The 17,380-nt window shown below is 39.6% G+C and overlaps 1 protein-coding gene across 1 annotated transcript; it reads left to right on the top strand.

Annotated features, from left to right (window-relative positions):
- Nucleotides 1–295: 295 nt before the first annotated feature.
- LOC143464528 (uncharacterized) lies at nt 296–16,673 on the top strand. The gene is made up of 31 exons (XM_076962333.1): nt 296–488; nt 763–900; nt 1,195–1,311; nt 1,489–1,526; nt 1,610–1,901; nt 1,969–2,063; nt 2,146–2,301; nt 2,366–2,603; nt 2,684–2,908; nt 2,981–3,193; nt 3,275–3,363; nt 3,441–3,549; nt 3,621–3,725; nt 3,801–3,841; nt 3,915–4,098; nt 4,187–4,224; nt 4,356–4,647; nt 4,715–4,809; nt 4,891–5,046; nt 5,111–5,348; nt 6,828–7,052; nt 7,110–7,322; nt 7,404–7,492; nt 7,562–7,670; nt 7,848–7,952; nt 8,761–15,214; nt 15,291–15,459; nt 15,535–15,669; nt 15,788–15,839; nt 15,978–16,116; nt 16,373–16,673. The coding sequence occupies exons 1-31, from the start codon at nt 356–358 to the stop codon at nt 16,530–16,532; spliced, it is 10,842 nt and encodes a 3,613-aa protein (XP_076818448.1). The 5' UTR covers nt 296–355; the 3' UTR covers nt 16,533–16,673.
- The last annotated feature ends 707 nt before the right edge of the window (nt 16,674–17,380 follow it).

Raw genomic sequence — 17,380 nt, 5'->3', positions numbered from 1 at the left:
AGTAAGACTAACCATTGCATTAGACATACTAATTTGACAGAGATCAAAACGAATATAAAATGTTAGATATAACACAAAGAAACTAGGCGGTAACACTGGCGGATGGGAGCACATGGTACAAGACGTCACGTTGAGTTTACTACTAAGGTCAAAAACTATCGAAAACGTTTTGCAGTTAAATTGATTCAAAATGATACATTATGTCTTAAGTACAATAGCGTTAATTGGAACAATGATGGACGCAAAGAGTTATTTAGGCTACGTTGAAATGTTTTAATTTTAGCCTGGAGAGATATGGTTTGACGAAGCATGCCAAGGGTTGGAATGTACTTTCTTCGGTGAAGAATGTCTGACAATGCGAAGGAGAGATGACATCAGCAGCTCCTGCCCGTTAAGTTTAACTTGTCCTTTGTACAAAATATCGAGAAAAGTTGAATATGACGATCCAGGCGAGGATCCAGACCCGTGCTGCGAGGAGCTCGAATGCGGTCAGTCCCTTTCAAAATTACGTTTTACTTCTACTGTCTTTACAGAAATTGCTTTTACGCAGTTTAACTAAGAATATCGTTGTTTAACATTAGTAGCACAACAGATATGCCATATTGGCCGATGAAATATCATCGTTAAGTGATAAAATTATATTGATTTTTGTTTCAACTATTATTTTTCAAATTCTGTTTTACAACTTTCAAGTGATTTTGAAGGTAAAAAAAATTAGTAATTTTTATATTCATTAAAGAAATGATGTTTCTTTGTTTAAAGTTTGCAGAGATAACATGTATCTTTCAAGAAATTGTCCTAAATGGAATTCCACGTTTAATTGCCGTAGTCCCTTTGAGATGCCTATCTATAATGGAATTTACCCTAATACAGACGGTTGTTGTTCGGATTTTAGTTGTGGTAAATACAACAGCAGCGTGTAGATTGAAAAAAGTGTATTGATAAAACTTCATGATGTTATAAGAATATGTTGGATCAATATCGATAGAAGCTACAATTTAAAAAACACATGTGTATTTAAAATTGATTTATTTAGTTTACAACTTATACAAATTACGAATTTCAGCATAAAAAATAGAAATAGCTTAACAACCCAAAATACAGAAAAGGTTTATTAAGATATACCATGAACAAAATAATAAAAAACAAACTGAAGGTAATATTCACAAAGAATCATGCGAATTTGTTTTACAGTATGCCGCACTAATGAAGAATTATCAAAACTTTGTTCGGAATGGAACAAAACTTGTGGCCTTAATGAAATACGAATTGAAGTAGAAACAAGAACCTGTTGTCCATCTTACATATGTGGTAAACAATATACGCATTAATATAAACAATCCAATTAAAAACTTGACCATGACAAAGCGACAAAAAAGCATACCAAAAATTTAATTGTTAATAAATTGGTAAGTTGTAATTTAAAACAGAAACAATTTTTGTCATAAATTCATCCTAATAATTTAAATAAAACATTCTTTGCAACAGAATGCGTTTACGTTACCGTCAACAACAAGCAGTACGAGGTAATGTTGTTAATGCAGAATAAACGTAATTATTGCAACTAAACAAAACCGATCTAAAAATAGAATAAAACAATTAAATTCAGGTCGGTGATGAATTTCCAAACGCAGATGATCAAAACTGCTCCAAATTCCGAGTGATTAGCACCAATCTTGGCGATTGTCCTACAATAGAAAAAATTCCTGTCAAAGAATGCGCTCAAGAACCAATATGTGGTCAATGTCAAACGAAGACTAAGTTGAGAGATGACAAGTGCTGTGGAGAGATATATCAGTGTGTAGATAAACAATGTCCCCCTTCACAAGATTCGTGCAGAAGAGATCAAAAGAGAGTGCTAACATCAAACACTACTTGTTGCCGGACCTACGATTGCAGATGTGAGTACAACGTAATGTTTCTGGGAGTTCACTTTATGATACGTTTCTAACAATTCCATTGTCAAAGGCACCTGCAGTGGCTTCGGTTCGCCAACGGTCGAAACATTCAATTGCAATCAGACCTTCGAGTTCACTGGAAACTGCACTTACCTCGTATCCAAGGCAAGATTGCGGGCTTAACAGAAGCTTTTTTCATTGAATTACAAAAAGAGTTGTCAAAAGAGAAACTTTATGTATCATGCAGGGAATCGGGTCAGACGCCTACCACGTTTCGGCTGAAAATGTGTTTTGCTCAGATATATATCCGTCCAGCTCTTTTGCAATCAATCAAATGTGTATCAAGCAAATGATAGTCCGTTACTTTTCGCTCGTTTTCCAAATATTTCCTGCTGATGGAACCGTAAGTAAATCAAAATGAAATGTAAAACTATCGAGGAGGTTCTAACTGACTTGATAACTTTTAGGTTCTCGTCAACGATCAACCAGCCACAGGATATGATCAAGTTGGAGTTAACCTTGAAATAGAAACGGGAACATTCTCCACTGGCAACCGCGTAACTTCAATCTCGTTACGTATTAACGATATAGGTTTGGTGGTTACCTACAACAATCCAACGATCGCATTCAATCCAAACGCGATAGGAGTGTTCACGATTGACTTGTCTTCAACTTTCCCTACCAATGGAACAAAAGGATTATGTGGTGAGTTTTATGGTTGCAACAGTTTTGAAAGTACCAGTAACAACTAGTTTGTGGAACTGAGCATATGTTTCTGTTAATAGGTAATTGCACGAGGGACTTTGGAGACGTTGAATATGAATGCCCGGAACTTGCGCCCATCCAACAAGAAGACTTCATTGAAGACGTCACCTGTCCTACTCCGTGCGGTGTGAACGACACATGTGAAGAGGATAGGTGTAACGGTATCGGATCGTGCGGAGTATGCCGAGATTGTAAATATTTCGGCCACGCCGATCCATGCCTGGTTCTCGATAATGTTGTCTTTGGTGAGTCTACTTATTTTCATCTCTTTTCCTTATGTCATAACATATACTAACACAAACGTTTTTCAATTGCAGACGAATGCCACCAATCCACGGGTGTGCCTATTGACATGATACGGTCGCTTTGTCAATCACGTCAAAGTCAATGCTTTCAAGAAAACGAAGAAAATTCTACCATTGCAACACAGTGCAACCCTTGTTTTTTCACCTTCATTCAGCAGTACATTGCATCTTGTGAAAGTACAGGCTTCTGCAGTACATACAGGACCGCACTGGGCTGTCCTAATGGTGAGCTGTATTCTCTTTCGCAACGTCATTTACCTGTAAAAGCCAATACTTGCGTAGTGAATAGTTTATAAAATTTTGTAGATACGAGTTCTTGCCCTCACAATCAGGTTTATGAGCACTGCGTCGACGATTGTTTTGTTCAAAGAAGTTGCACCGATGTCGCTGCGGGGGTTGGTTGATAGCTATTCGCAGCATGTTAAATATTATTGAGAAAGGTATACCAACAAAAGAGGCAATTGTTTTGCAGACAGCATCAAGTACCGGTCAGTGTGGAGTAAATTTTGTTTCCCAATGTGTTTGTCCTAATGGATTTGTTTTCAAAACTCCTGACAGTGAAGAATGCATCAATGAGACATGTAAGATGCTCGCTCGATTAAAGAAAAAAAAGTATAACATCAATTCCTAAAAGATCTTTACCTTCCCTCAGGTTGCTGTGATGAAGACCCAACGTGTATTGAAACAAATCCCAACTTTGTGCCAATAGCTAACGGAACCGACGATTGCGGATGCACAATATTTACCGGACAATGTGGTAAGTAGGCTATTTCAAAACAAAGTGGAGAAGTAATTTAACCAAAGCTTCATATAAACACATTATATTTCTTAGAATGCCATGGGTGCTTTGACGAGGAAGGAAAATTCAGAACGGTAAATGGTGATTTTAAGCAAGCTTTGCTTGTATGACATGTTGATTTTCTAAATGACTTGATATGTTTTCAAGCCGGGCGAAACGTGGGAACGAGGGTGTACGAAATGCACATGTCAAAGGAGCTTACTCGACAACTGTTTCGCTATCGCGTCTCAACCCATTCTTTCCTGCCCAGATCTGAAACCTTGCCCAGACGACAAAAACTATGTCGCTGTACTTGGCCCAATGGAGAATTGTTGTCCAACACAGACCTGCGGTAAGACCCTATGGCCTATATCGCCCATAGCTCTGAACTAGTCATAAACTTGAACAATGAAATTGATGTCGAGATTTTATTTTCGCAGAATGCAAGTATATCACCGTAGGTGATCAGCAGTACTCGGTAGGAGAAATTTTACATGATACCTTCATTCTGAAGCGCTGTACTGTATTGAGATATAAAATCGAAACCATTATTACAACTGAGACACGAAAGGAAGTTGATCCACGATTAAATGTATTTCGACGTTTTAGGTCGGTGATGAATTTCCAAACGCAGATGATCAAAACTGCTCCAAATTCCGAGTGATTAGCACCAATCTTGGCGATTGTCCTACAATAGAAAAAATTCCTGTCAAAGAATGCGCTCAAGAACCAATATGTGGTCAATGTCAAACGAAAACTAAGTTGAGAGATGACAAGTGCTGTGGAGAGATATATCAGTGTGTAGATAAACAATGTCCACCTTCGCAAGATTCGTGCAGAAGAGATCAAAAAAGAGTGCTAGCATCAAACACTACTTGTTGCCGGACCTACGATTGCAGATGTGAGTACAACATAATGTTTCTGGGAGTTTACTTTACGATACGTTTCTAACAATTCCATTGTCAAAGGCACCTGCAGTGGCTTCGGTTCGCCAACGGTCGAAACATTCAATTGCAATCAGACCTTCGAGTTCACTGGAAACTGCACTTACCTCGTATCCAAGGCAAGATTGCGGGCTTAACAGAAGCTTTGTTCATTGAATTACAAAAAGAGTTGTAAAAAACAAACTTTATGTATCACGCAGGGAATCGGGTCAGACACCTACCACGTTTCGGCTGAAAATGTGTTTTGCTCAGATATATATCCGTCCAGCTCTTTTGCAATCAATCAAATGTGTATCAAGCAAATGATAGTCCGTTACTTTTCGCTCGTTTTCCAAATATTTCCTGCCGATGGAACCGTAAGCAAATCAAAATGAAATGTAAAACTCTCAAGGAGGTTCTAACTGACTTGATAACTTTTAGGTTCTCGTCAACGATCAACCAACCACAGGATATGATCAAGTTGGAGTTAACCTTGAAATAGAAACGGGAACATTCTCCACTGGCAACCGCGTCACTTCAATCTCGTTACGTATTAACGATATAGGTTTGGTGGTTGCCCACAACAATCCAACAATCGCATTCAATCCAAACGCGATAGGAGTGTTCACGATTGACTTGTCTTCAACTTTCCCTACCAATGGAACAAAAGGATTATGTGGTTAGTTTTATGGCTCATTAGCACAATTTTAGATACACCATTATGCATTTACAGCTACTGTTATCCATTTTTTCAGTAGCTTATTATTTCTATTAAATATATAAAAAGAATTGCATTCTAACAAATACGCATTAACACTAGAAGGACGGCAATTTTCGTATACCTAGAAGGACGGAGTGCGTCAATTGACGCAAAAGGTCAAAACGACGCAAATCTAACGTTTTTTGTTGAGAAAACTGTGCTGTTGCTCCGAAAAAACTACTTCTATCGCATGTCCGCTTTGTGCATTTTAATTAACAAAAGCAATCGCATTGAAAATACAAGCACTCGTGCCTAAACACTTCTGTTTCACGCAACTCCTTTTTCTTCTTGCACTCTTCCGGGACTTCTCTCCTGTTCTGGCGCATTGTCCCTACGAGGCTGCACTTCTTTTCCGCAAGTCGCAACGCCAGGTCAAGTGAGGTGAAAAAATTATCGCAAGTGACGTTGTAACCTCCTTGAAAAAGCGGAGCCATGAGTTTCAGTACAACGTCGGTGGGCACACTCACGTGGGGGCTCCTTGCGTCATCTTTTCCAACGTAAGGAAAACCGTTGAATAAATATTTGTTTTCAACGTCAACTGCCAGCCAGAACTTTAGACCAAACTTGTCTGGTTTATTGGCCATATATTGGATGAACTTGCAGCGTGCCTTACACGGCAATAGTTGCTCATCCACAGTTATCTTCCACTGTGGAATGAATGCTTTTTGGCAGTTTGATATAAAACTGTTCCAAAGTTGTGAAGGGAGTGCAAATTTATCATGCAATAGATTCCTACGTCTTTCCGTCTTCAGATCGAAGCGAAGGAATCGTATGAGCTCCAGAAACCTGTCTCTTGCCATGGTTTGGGAAAACATCGGACATCTCCACGACCTCCCCCACAAACTCTTCACAGGGAATTTGCGCCCTCCTATCACGCCACGAGCAACCACCAAGCCGACGAATTTATCTAATTCATCTAATTTATCTAACTAAGAAACTCTTACTACACTTACGCTTCGATAAACTTCAAAAATTCCGAAATTAGGCTGCGCTTGTGACGAAACTACTCTGTTTTGCGGAAAAGTCGACTTGCATAGTTTGTCGACACGTTTGTCACACCTCTGTGTTGGCAGCTGTGACCTAATTCGATAAACCTGTAATTATCAGCAGAAAGAAAACAATGCTCTCTATCGCGAGAACTGGATTTTGTAATGTGAAGTAACAATGCGTCAATTGACGCACCCCGTCCTTCTAGGTAGTGACCACGTTAATTATTTCTACCGGTAAAATAAAAACTTCATATTCATGGGTTAGTTACCTAACACTAATGTAGGAAAAGTCAGGAAATATCACGGTTTTGCGATGCACCACTTAAAAGTTATAGATGCACTTAGGTTGAAAATGCGTCAATTGACGCGCCCCGTCCTTCTAGTGTTAATGATATGGTTTGGTTTGTAGGTAATTGTACGCGTGACTTTGGAGACGTTGACTATGAATGCCCGAAACTTGCGCCCATTCAACAAGAAGACTTCATTGAAGACGTCACCTGTCCTACTCCGTGCGGTGTGAACGACACATGTGAAGAGGATAGGTGTAACGGTATCGGATCGTGCGGAGTATGCCGAGATTGTGAATATTTCGGCCACGCCGATCCATGCCTGGTTCTCGATAATGTTGTCTTTGGTAAGTCTACTAATTATCCACCTTCTTCCATACATTTGTAACGCTTTTTCATTCCAGACGAATGCCACCAATCCATGGGTATGTCTATTGACATGATCCGGTCGCTTTGTCAATCACGTCAAAGTCAATGCTTTCAAGAAAACGAAGAAAATTCTACCATTGCAACACAGTGCAACCCTTGTTTTTTCACCTTCATTCAGCAGTACATTGCATCTTGTGAAAGTGTAGGCTTCTGCAGTACGTACAGGACCGCACTGGGCTGTCCTAATGGTGAGTTACATGCTCTTTCGCAGCGTCATTTACCTGTAAAAGCCAATACTTGCGAAGTGAATAGTTTGTAAAATTTTGTAGATACGAGTTCTTGCCCTCACAATCAGGTTTATGAGCACTGCGTCGACGATTGTTTTGTTCAAAGAAGTTGTTCCGATGTTGCTACGGGGGTTGGTTGACTTCGCTGTTGCTTTGAATTGTGTCATAGACATGATTTTTAACGTTGAACGTTTTTATAGGCCGCACCAAGTACTGGTCAATGTGAAGTAAATTTTATTCCTCATTGTGTTTGTCCCAATGGCCTAGTTTTGAAAAGTGCTGATAGTGACAAGTGCATCAATGAAAGTTGTGAGTTTACTTGATAATATTAACCTACATTGTGTTTGCATTTGTTAATAGCTACTGGACATAGTTTAGGATTTTTTCTATATTTAAGCTTTAACGCTTTTTGTGCGTTGGGTCCTGTAAGGTATGTAGTGCTTCATGCTATAAGAAATCCTAATCTGATTTTTTATTACATTTAAGGTTGTAATTGTCCGAATCCTCCAGTTTGTGAGGAGGGGTTTAACTTTTCTCCAGTGCAGATAGATATTGATTTATGTGACTGTCCTATCTATTCCGCTAAGTGTGGTAAGTTTTTCAGCCGATAGTTTATGTAAGCCTATACTCTCCTTGGTTAATTGTGTTTTTCACGCTGTCCTATCATATGGTTTGCATATACAGTACGCTGGTTATGTTGTTTCATAGCAAGTTTTTTGTTTTACTGGGATGTAAAGATTACTTTTTAAAAGTGTGTGACCCGTAGTTCTTTGTTACTCATAAGGATGTCAATTTGGAATAGCCTGCGTCAAACTAATTCAAGTATTTAATTTTTCAAAATTTTTATGGTTTTGCTTTAATATTCGAAAATAAAAATCTTTCTTGCTTCTGACGTAAAATGTAGAAATATTCTTGATATACATAGTTGGTAAATGTTCGTTAAAATGTGACAAAATGTACAAATAACGGTATAATTTACATATTCCTAAAGTGAAACTTGATTTGTTGGCAAGCATGCGTAGATAGGCTATTTCTGTTAGTTTCAAGAAAAGTTGATTTTTTTGATAGTCACGTCAATTTTCTGTATTTTCATAAATTAATAGAATAATAATCTATTACACAAAAATTCTTGATTATACAGCTTAGGCATCCCAACACATGAGTGTGTGGGGATGGCGATGTTGATTGTTTTAGGTGGGCCTAAAGCCCAAGGCTTAAGTCTTGCTTTTAGAACTCCCTGACTATTTTATCTTTGACTCCGTTGCATGTGCCATCTCTGATTGTTTTTTTTAAGTTAGCACAACATTCATAAAGTTTAAATTGTTATGTTTTCCAAAATATAGTCGTAGTCACATCAGAAAACAATTTCATATCAATATATATATATTTCTGATTGCAGAGTGCACACCTTTGTGCATAAACCTAGTGAGTGGGGACATAATGCTTCAAAACGAAGAGATAGCTTCTGAGGATGGTTGCGGTAAATACATTTGTCCACCATATGATTCAAGCAGTAATCCATCAGGTACATGTGATGATATCGTTTTCGCATATTATCAGCGAAACCCTTGCCCGGTTAACGATACTTGTGACCACAACATGGTAGCTAAGTATTCGTTTAGAAGTGATGAATGCTGTCCAACAATTCATTGCGAATGCCCAGAAACAAAAGTCCCCGTTTGCGAGAATAAATATGAAGTAATTGAAAACACCACTGGAAATTGTCCTACACCGGTTTGTGTATGCAAGTGCCCTTCAATCGTAGCCAACTGCTCAAGCAGTCCTGGATGTAAAGTGTTGATAACTAAAACTTCACCAGATGGCTGTGGTTGTCCTGTGGAATTTAAGTGTGAGCCAGATTCGAACCTTTGTCCAAAGGCACCGGAATGCTCGTCTTGTCAGCAGTTAACCGTTGCTGAATATGTGCCAGGCAGTGAAGCATGCGAAGCAAATTGTAGCGTGTATCGATGCATCGCAAAATCTTGTAAAACTCTTCCGATGTCTTCCATCTCATGCCTCGAATACCAGGAGAAGATTGCCTACTTTGCCGATAACGATACTGAGGAATGTTGCCCAGTACATGATTGCAGATGCAAACCAAATTCTATTCTGAAAGACGATTGTCTGCAATGGGAATTTCAATGTGAACCCGATTTTATCAAGAAACGAACGAACCCTATAGAAGATTGTTGTCCTGATTATACCTGTGAATGCAACCAGGCAATTTGCCCAGCCCCGATAGACTGTCAGTTGCTTACACTTAATACGACTTGGCCATCACCAAAGGCTAACGGAATGCATGAAGATGTTTGCTGTGCGACTTTTTCATGTACATGCGAAGACGTCGTTTGTCCTCCAGAAGTTAAAACTTGTCCAAAGTACCAAAAAATGGATAAACGCAATAATACAATTAACCCTTGTTGCCCAGTGTATACATGCATTTGTGACCCAAGCCAAATACCTTCAAACTATAGTTTGCCACAAATTCAACCTTCCTCATCTGGGAAATGCAATTTGCCTGGACAAATACCTCAACCAGTATATGATGAGACGGGATGCGTAGCAGAGTGCGTTTGCTATCAAATCAACGAACTTATAGATCACTGCACTGAATATAGAACACTTCAAGCAACATGCACAGAACCGCAACAACTTTTCCCCTTAGCAGTAGCTGCAAATGATTTAGACCACATATGTTGCCCGAAAGTAGAATGTCGTTGCCCAGAGTGCGGATCAGATTATGTAAGCAGGGAGATGCTTGAAAACAAGTTAAAACCTCTTCAAATCATCATCCCTGAGGGTGAAATTACAGCATGTTGTCAAAAATACCAAGTCATTTGTAATCCTTTATCAAACACAACAGAATTTTGTAAACAGTACAACCCAACATGTGAAAGTGGTTACAAGCATTTACGGCATCCAGAAAATAAGGAATGTTGTCCCTCAACCTACTGCGAATGCGATTTGGATCTTTGTGAAACCACCCCTGAATGCATTCCTCCACAAAAGTTAGAATCAACAAACTCGACGAACGGATGTTGTAAAGATTATAGATGTACTTGCCCAGAAGATTCTAATGAAAATATGACTTGCACTCATCCAAAGGTAGCTTCTTACACTAATACAAGCTGCCCTGAAAAGTACTGCGCTTGCCCGAAAAAATGCCCTTTAGATCCAATTATAGACTGTCAAAATAAGCCCGGTTGCAGACCTGTAGTAAGTTACAGAGACGAAGATTGTGGCTGTGCCATAAACTCAACTTGTATAGCTGACCCATCCAACTGCAATTCTCCGCCGGTATGCCCAATTTGCTATTCTGCAGTAGAAGTTGATACAATATTAATTGTTGGAGACTGTAATTCATTGTGCCCCAAATACGAATGTCAGAGGAATATTTGTCCAACGCCTGTCCGACTTCCTCCATTGTGCTCTTGGAACAGATTAGTGTCGAATAATTCCAATCCCTGCTGCCCAGTTGACTTCCCTGTTTGCGTGCCTTCTCTTTGTCCACCTGTAAAATGTGAACCAGGGTACATAAAGGTGACCAGGGACGGAGAGTTTTATGACGACGAAAATAATTGCTCACTGGATTTGCATTGTTGTCCGAAATCAGAGTGCATTTGTACAGTTTGCAAACACAACCTTTCTTTGTACGAACCCGGCCAAGAATGGAGCAATGATTTAGCACCCTGTGAAACATTTTATTGCAGTGGCAATAAAAGTGAAGATGGATGTTACACTGTATATTCTAAACCAGCAACATGTACTATTCAAAGTGAAAACAACACTGTATTTCATGTTCCCGTTGGTGGTTACATGCAAACGGAGGACCCCTGTAAATCAAAGGTATGCAAACAAAATGGTTTGGGCTCGAACTGTTCAGCAAATCTAATTGAAAGCATTGAAACTTGCCCTGCTCGACCAGTATGCAACCAATTTCAATTCTTGGAAACAATCGCGCAACAGAACGTATGCTGTCCGTCATACAAGTGCGTGTGTATGCAATGTGGAGAAGATTACCAACAGTTTCCAACACGACACATGGAGAACTATGAGATCTTGGTACCTATGACGTCAGAACAAAATCCAAATCAGGTTTGTTGTCCTCAAATGTTGTACACCTGTGCGGAAGGCATCATTGTGAGTGAAGTGTGCCCCAACTGGAATATGACATGTCTAGCTGGAAAAGAGTTAACACGTTTGAACGCTATCACTGAATGTTGCCCAATCTATGAATGTATCTGTCAAGAATGTCCAGAAGAGACACCAGTTACAATAACCCATGCATGTGAAGAAGAAGTTTTGATGACGATTGAAGACAATCCATTACAAGAATGTTGTCCGGCAATTAAGATTGTTTGCAGGGAAGATCAGTCTTGCTGTGGAGAATCATATGTAACTTATGACTCCTTGTATCAAAGCCTAAACTTGGCAGAAGAAATAATTACTGTTCTTTCAAACCACACGTGTTGTCCCTTACATCTACCGTTTTGCGGAGAAGGTGCGGAATTAAGCGAAGTTTGTGAACCTTACAATATAAAATGCCCAACTGGATACCGGAGGCAAAGAAATGATTCCGACTTTGGTTGCTGTCACACATACTACTGCGTGTGTGATCAAACTCTGTGCACTCCTAAACCACAATGTTCGCCTCCAAAGGAATATAAATTGAGCGCTGTGATAGACAGCTGTTGTAAGCTGTATGACTGCGTATGTCCAACTGATGCTAACGCTACGATCAAGTGCACTATCCCAGAACAAGTGTTTTATACCGAGAGCGTCTGTCCCAAAAAGTATTGCAGATGTCCAGAAGAGTTAGACTGTCCAGTTAATGCCGACCTAGAAGCTTGCAGGGAGAAGCCTGGTTGTCGTCCAACTGTGGTAAGGGATCGATGTGGCTGTGTAAACCACACGCAATGCCATTCCGACGCTACTTTTTGCCCCATTAAGCCGACATGCGGCATGTGCATGGAGCCAGTTGAGGTTGGTCTACTTCCGAGTGTAGGAAATTGCACATCCACATGTAAAAACTACGTTTGTGATCGTGTTTCATGTCCTGAGGTTATTGAACCATTGGTTTGTAGTTTGAGAATGATAGTAACAACCGAAGTTAATTGCTGTCCTGCCTATAGAACCATGTGCAAAGAGCACGCCTGCCCTAGTGTAACATGCAAACCTGGCTTTCAAGCACAATTCAATGAAAAATATTACGACAACGATCCTAGGTACAAGTGCGGTTCAGATTCGTTTTGCTGCCCAAAAATTGAGTGCGTTTGCAACTCATGTTTTTATAACGGTGAAATTCACAGTCTAAATAATGTATGGGTAAAAGACGAGGACCCGTGCTTGGAACATTACTGCTCTAGCGATAGAGACGATCAGGGTTGCTACACTGCAATAACTAGGCCGCCAAAATGTTCGTATAACAATGAAGAGTATTCTATTGGATCAATTATTCGTACTAACAATACGTGCACAAATCTTGTGTGCGAAGTGGATTATTCCAGCACAACATGCAATGCGAAATTTGAAGCAACTTCTTTCGAATGCCCAGATCCGCCATTTTGCAATCAGTTCTATGTTCCCAAGTCAAATTACAAGCAAGATCGTTGCTGCCCTCAATATGAATGCGTGTGTAATAAATGCGGAATGGACTATTTCGGCCCGGGTCCTGGGAGAGATTTAGAGTGGTATGAAAAGGCAATCAATTTGACACTAGAAGAAAATGAAAACCAATACTGCTGCCCGATGGTAAAGATCGTTTGCGATGAAGACATTCTTTATAAGTGTCCGGATGCTAATTTGACATGTGAAGTCGGTCAAGAAAAAATTGAAATTAATAGCACACATCCATGTTGCCCAAAATATGATTGTGTATGCAAAAAGTGTTGTAATGCTCCCCCAATCGACGAATCTAGTCTTAATGATTGTAAGGAAATTGCGGAGATTCCCCCAAGCAGAAACCCAAATTACATGTGCTGTCCCCAAAAAGAAATTGTATGCAAAAAGGTTGAGAGTTGTTGTAATATCCCCGATTGTGGACCATATGAAGTAGCAAATAGGACATCTGAGATGAATCCAACTAAAAGTTACTGTTGTCCGCTTTACGAGTGCGTTTGTAATGGTAAATGCCCGTCAGGATACATAACTAAAGAACAGCTTCAAATGGAACTAAAAGTTGGCCAGGAACTTATGCAGAATTCACCTGAAGATCCTTGCTGTCCGACATACAGAGTAGTTTGTGCTGCTGATGCAGAATATCTAAAGGATTGTGATACTTTCAACGTGGAATGCTCAAGTCCATACGTTCTTCGTCGACATGTTCATGATGAAGGTTGTTGTGCAATATATAGTTGTCAATGTGATCAAACTCTATGTCCGCAAAAGCCATACTGTGAACCGCCATCAGAGGCTATTTACTATTCAACAAGCAATGATGGTTGCTGTCAAACTTATCAATGTTTCTGTCCACCAGACAGGAATGACAACTTAACTTGTATATCGCCTGAAATCATTGCCTTTACGAAAACAGTTTGTCCAACAAAATTTTGTCGGTGCCCTACTTCTCTCGAATGTCCAGTAAATGCAGCAGTAAATTGCACTTCCAAGCCCGGCTGTAAAGCTACTGTGACAAAACGTGATTCCTGTGGTTGTGCAAGGTCAGTCACATGCGAAGAAGATCCGTCTTTATGTCCAATACCGCCAGTGTGCGGAAAATGTTTCCAGAAGCTGCCAGTAACGGTTCCAGCAAAAGCCGGAGACTGCGAATCAAGATGCGTTATGTTCAGATGTGACAGAATAAAATGTCCACCGATAACAGACGCCATTACATGTTCCTTGCATAAATATGTGCGTTATTTAAGTGATGACTTTTGCTGCCCCAGAATAGAGTTGGCGTGTGTGCTTGAAAAATGTCCAAAGCTTACATGTTCGGAAAATTCTGTCAAGGTCATTTATGATGAATACGTAGACAGTGATTTCAATTGCTCGAGCAGTCTAAACTGCTGCAGACGCGAAGAATGTGTGTGCAATGTTTGTCATCACAATGGATCTGTGTACAACTTGTACGAAAGTTGGAGAAGTCCGCATGATATTTGCTTGAAGTATGACTGTACTCAACGGAGAGGAGAAGACGGTTGTTTTGTCGTAAATACTGGATATCCATCCTGCGTATATAATGATGAGCACTTTCCCGTAAATTCGGTCTTAGAGACTGACTACCCGTGTGTTATTCTGAAGTGTGTAGAAAGAATACAAAGTGGTGTATGCACACATGCCTTTGTCATGGAGCGCACCAAATGCCCATCGCCGCCAGAGTGTGGATTCTTCCATTATCCAAAGAGCGTTTCCGTTAAGGACGAATGTTGTCCACATTATATTTGCGAGTGCAATGAATGCCCCACTCAGTATCTGGGGCCATGGCCGTTGAGAGAACTGGAATGGTACGAAACTACTCGCAACCAAACCTTAGACGAAAATCCTTTGCAAGTTTGCTGTCCCTTAGTAAAGATTATTTGCCATACTGAAGTGCTGGATCAGTGTCCAGATTACAATAAGACCTGTTCCTATGGGAAAGAAAGAGTTGAAAAATCATCGAAACATCCATGTTGTTCTGAATATGACTGCAAGTGCAAGGAATGCCGTAAACGTGATAAGCCTACAGTGAATGATTTATATCATTGTGAAGAAATTGTCCTAAAAAGCTTAGAAGAAAATCCAAACAGTGAATGCTGCCCAGAGTACAAAGTCACGTGCCAGAACCAATCCTGCTGCCCAATTCCAAATTGCAAAATTGATGAAGAGATACAAGCAACAAGCGTCAGTAATCCATACACCAATGGCTGCTGTCCACAGTACGTGATATTGAGAAAATTGTGGTAAGCAGCGCACATATGGATATGTTTTAACAAAGAACTTTTGCTTTAATAGGTACGAGTGTAAATGTAAACCAGCACAAGAATTGTCTGCTGTTTGCAAATTTGCTAATTTTACTTGTGATGTCGGTTTTAAACGAGTAAGAAATAACTCTGAAACTGAATGCTGTCCTACATACACCTGCAAATGCGAATCTTGTGTGATGGATAACATACCATATCCTGTAAGTTACACTTCTTCAACCTGATACTATACTCCCTGATACTAAATAATAAAAAAGTTTCATTTTATTTTACAGATTGGCTCAAGCTGGATTGATCCAGTGGACCACTGTGTAGTGAGAGAATGCATACAAATTGGAATCGCATGCCCGATTTTCAATAGCCGGAAAAAATACGAATGTGAGACGGTTAACGCCACCAAGTGCCTTGCTGTAAGTGCATGTATTACTACACTATCTTTAAGTTGCAGTTGTTTCAACAATAGCACGTTCAGCCATTAAATATGATTCGTTCCTGTTTTGAAACACTTTTGTTTATATTTTGTTGTAGGAAGGAGGACAGTTAATACCAAATAAAACAACTGGTGGCTGCTGTAACACATGTAAGTTTTAGTTTTATATTTTATTTAAATATTGATCTGTTTTGGATCATGATTCTAGACAAACGCCTCCAGTTGTAGAATTAAACAAAGCAAATGCTTTTTATGGTGAAAACACTAAAAAACATTACATGCATGCAGGCAAGTCGTGCGCTCTAACAGATCACTTTGACTTTATTGGAATAACAAACCACCGACCCGGAGTCAATTGTTCTTTAGCAATCCCCATTAATTTACCCTACTGTGATGGGGCTTGCTCAACATCATCGGAATATAACATGTAAGAACTCTTACGTTTTCGGTAGTCTGCTTAACTGAAAGAAGGTTAACTAAGATAGCTCCTTTCCAACCTTTCCCGTTGGTACATTTTATTTTAAAGATCTTTTCTTTGACTTTGACAATACCGAAAAGTTCGTAAACAACTTCTGCAGTAGGCTTACACTAGCCCTTTCTCATTCAAAAAAAAAGTAGAAAAGCCTTTTCTTTTTATTGTTGTAGTTGATAGTTTCGTCTTATCTATTATTGTGCGTTCTTAGACAAAGCGGCACATTTGACTCGATCTGCCGCTGTTGCCAAGTAGTCAAATCTCAAAAGATAACTTACGGCTGCTTCTGCACTGATGGAAGCTTTGCCAGGCTTGAGATCGATCATGCAACTGAATGCGCATGTCAAGAAACTGAATGTGGAAAAAAGTAACTTTGTAGCTGAAGAATTGCTGAATTTTAAAACGGAACACTAGACCTACTGTAAAACGTTCACAATATTTAGTCATCTGCATGTAGGCTTTGTCATTTTAAGCATTATTTCAACATGTCAATAAACTGTGATGAGATGGTGCTATATGTTCGTATAGGTTGATATTGTTGTACACTGACACTGTTATATGCTTATAAAATGTCAAAACCGACACATATTGTTAAACGGCGCTTTGTAGCATACAATAGTCTATAATCCTGAAATCAAAAGTACCTTGTCATGCAAAAATGCTTCTGTTATTTTGGAACTTACTGCCTAAGCCTGCACGAATAAGTTTAATGACTACGCTATCAGCATGGTTGAACTTAGTTTGAATGCAATTTGTACCGTGTCAGGGCTACCATATTTTCATCACTCAAAAGGAGGGCATTCTCCGCCGCGAAACGCTTGCACATTGGCGTATCTAGTATTGCGTTGAGAGGGAGGTGGTGGGATTAAATGCTGGATCTAAATTCTCGTATTAACTATCCTGCCCAAAAAGTACGGAGCACAAATTTTTTACGCCACGAAATAAAATGTATTCTCATATTTATATGTACAATAGCTGCAATTTACGGTTAAACTTCTGAAACGTTGTATAAAACGATTCCGTAATGGCGTGTGCAACGATTTTGAAATGCCGTATACCCGCCTATTATATGTTTTCTAGGACCTATAGGCAATGTTCCCTCTAATTTTTCACGAGTCTGAGCAAACACACTAACTCCCTGAGCGGTCCCTTGGACCACTGTGAGCAACATCAAACGTTCCACGTGCGCACTGTGGCCATAATTATGCGTTTATTTTAT

Source organism: Clavelina lepadiformis, chromosome 7, assembly GCF_947623445.1.
Source record: "Clavelina lepadiformis chromosome 7, kaClaLepa1.1, whole genome shotgun sequence".
Lineage (NCBI taxonomy): Eukaryota > Metazoa > Chordata > Ascidiacea > Aplousobranchia > Clavelinidae > Clavelina > Clavelina lepadiformis.
This window is presented reverse-complemented; position numbering and strand designations above follow the sequence as displayed.

Bases quoted from the DNA above. Each gene is read 5' to 3' on its own strand.
- LOC143464528 (XM_076962333.1), top strand. From the start codon at position 356: ATGCGAAGGAGAGATGACATCAGCAGCTCCTGCCCGTTAAGTTTAACT. The intron at 3,194-3,274 runs GTGAGCTGTATT...AAAATTTTGTAG, and splicing joins CGCACTGGGCTGTCCTAATG to ATACGAGTTCTTGCCCTCAC. The intron at 3,550-3,620 runs GTAAGATGCTCG...ACCTTCCCTCAG, and splicing joins AGAATGCATCAATGAGACAT to GTTGCTGTGATGAAGACCCA.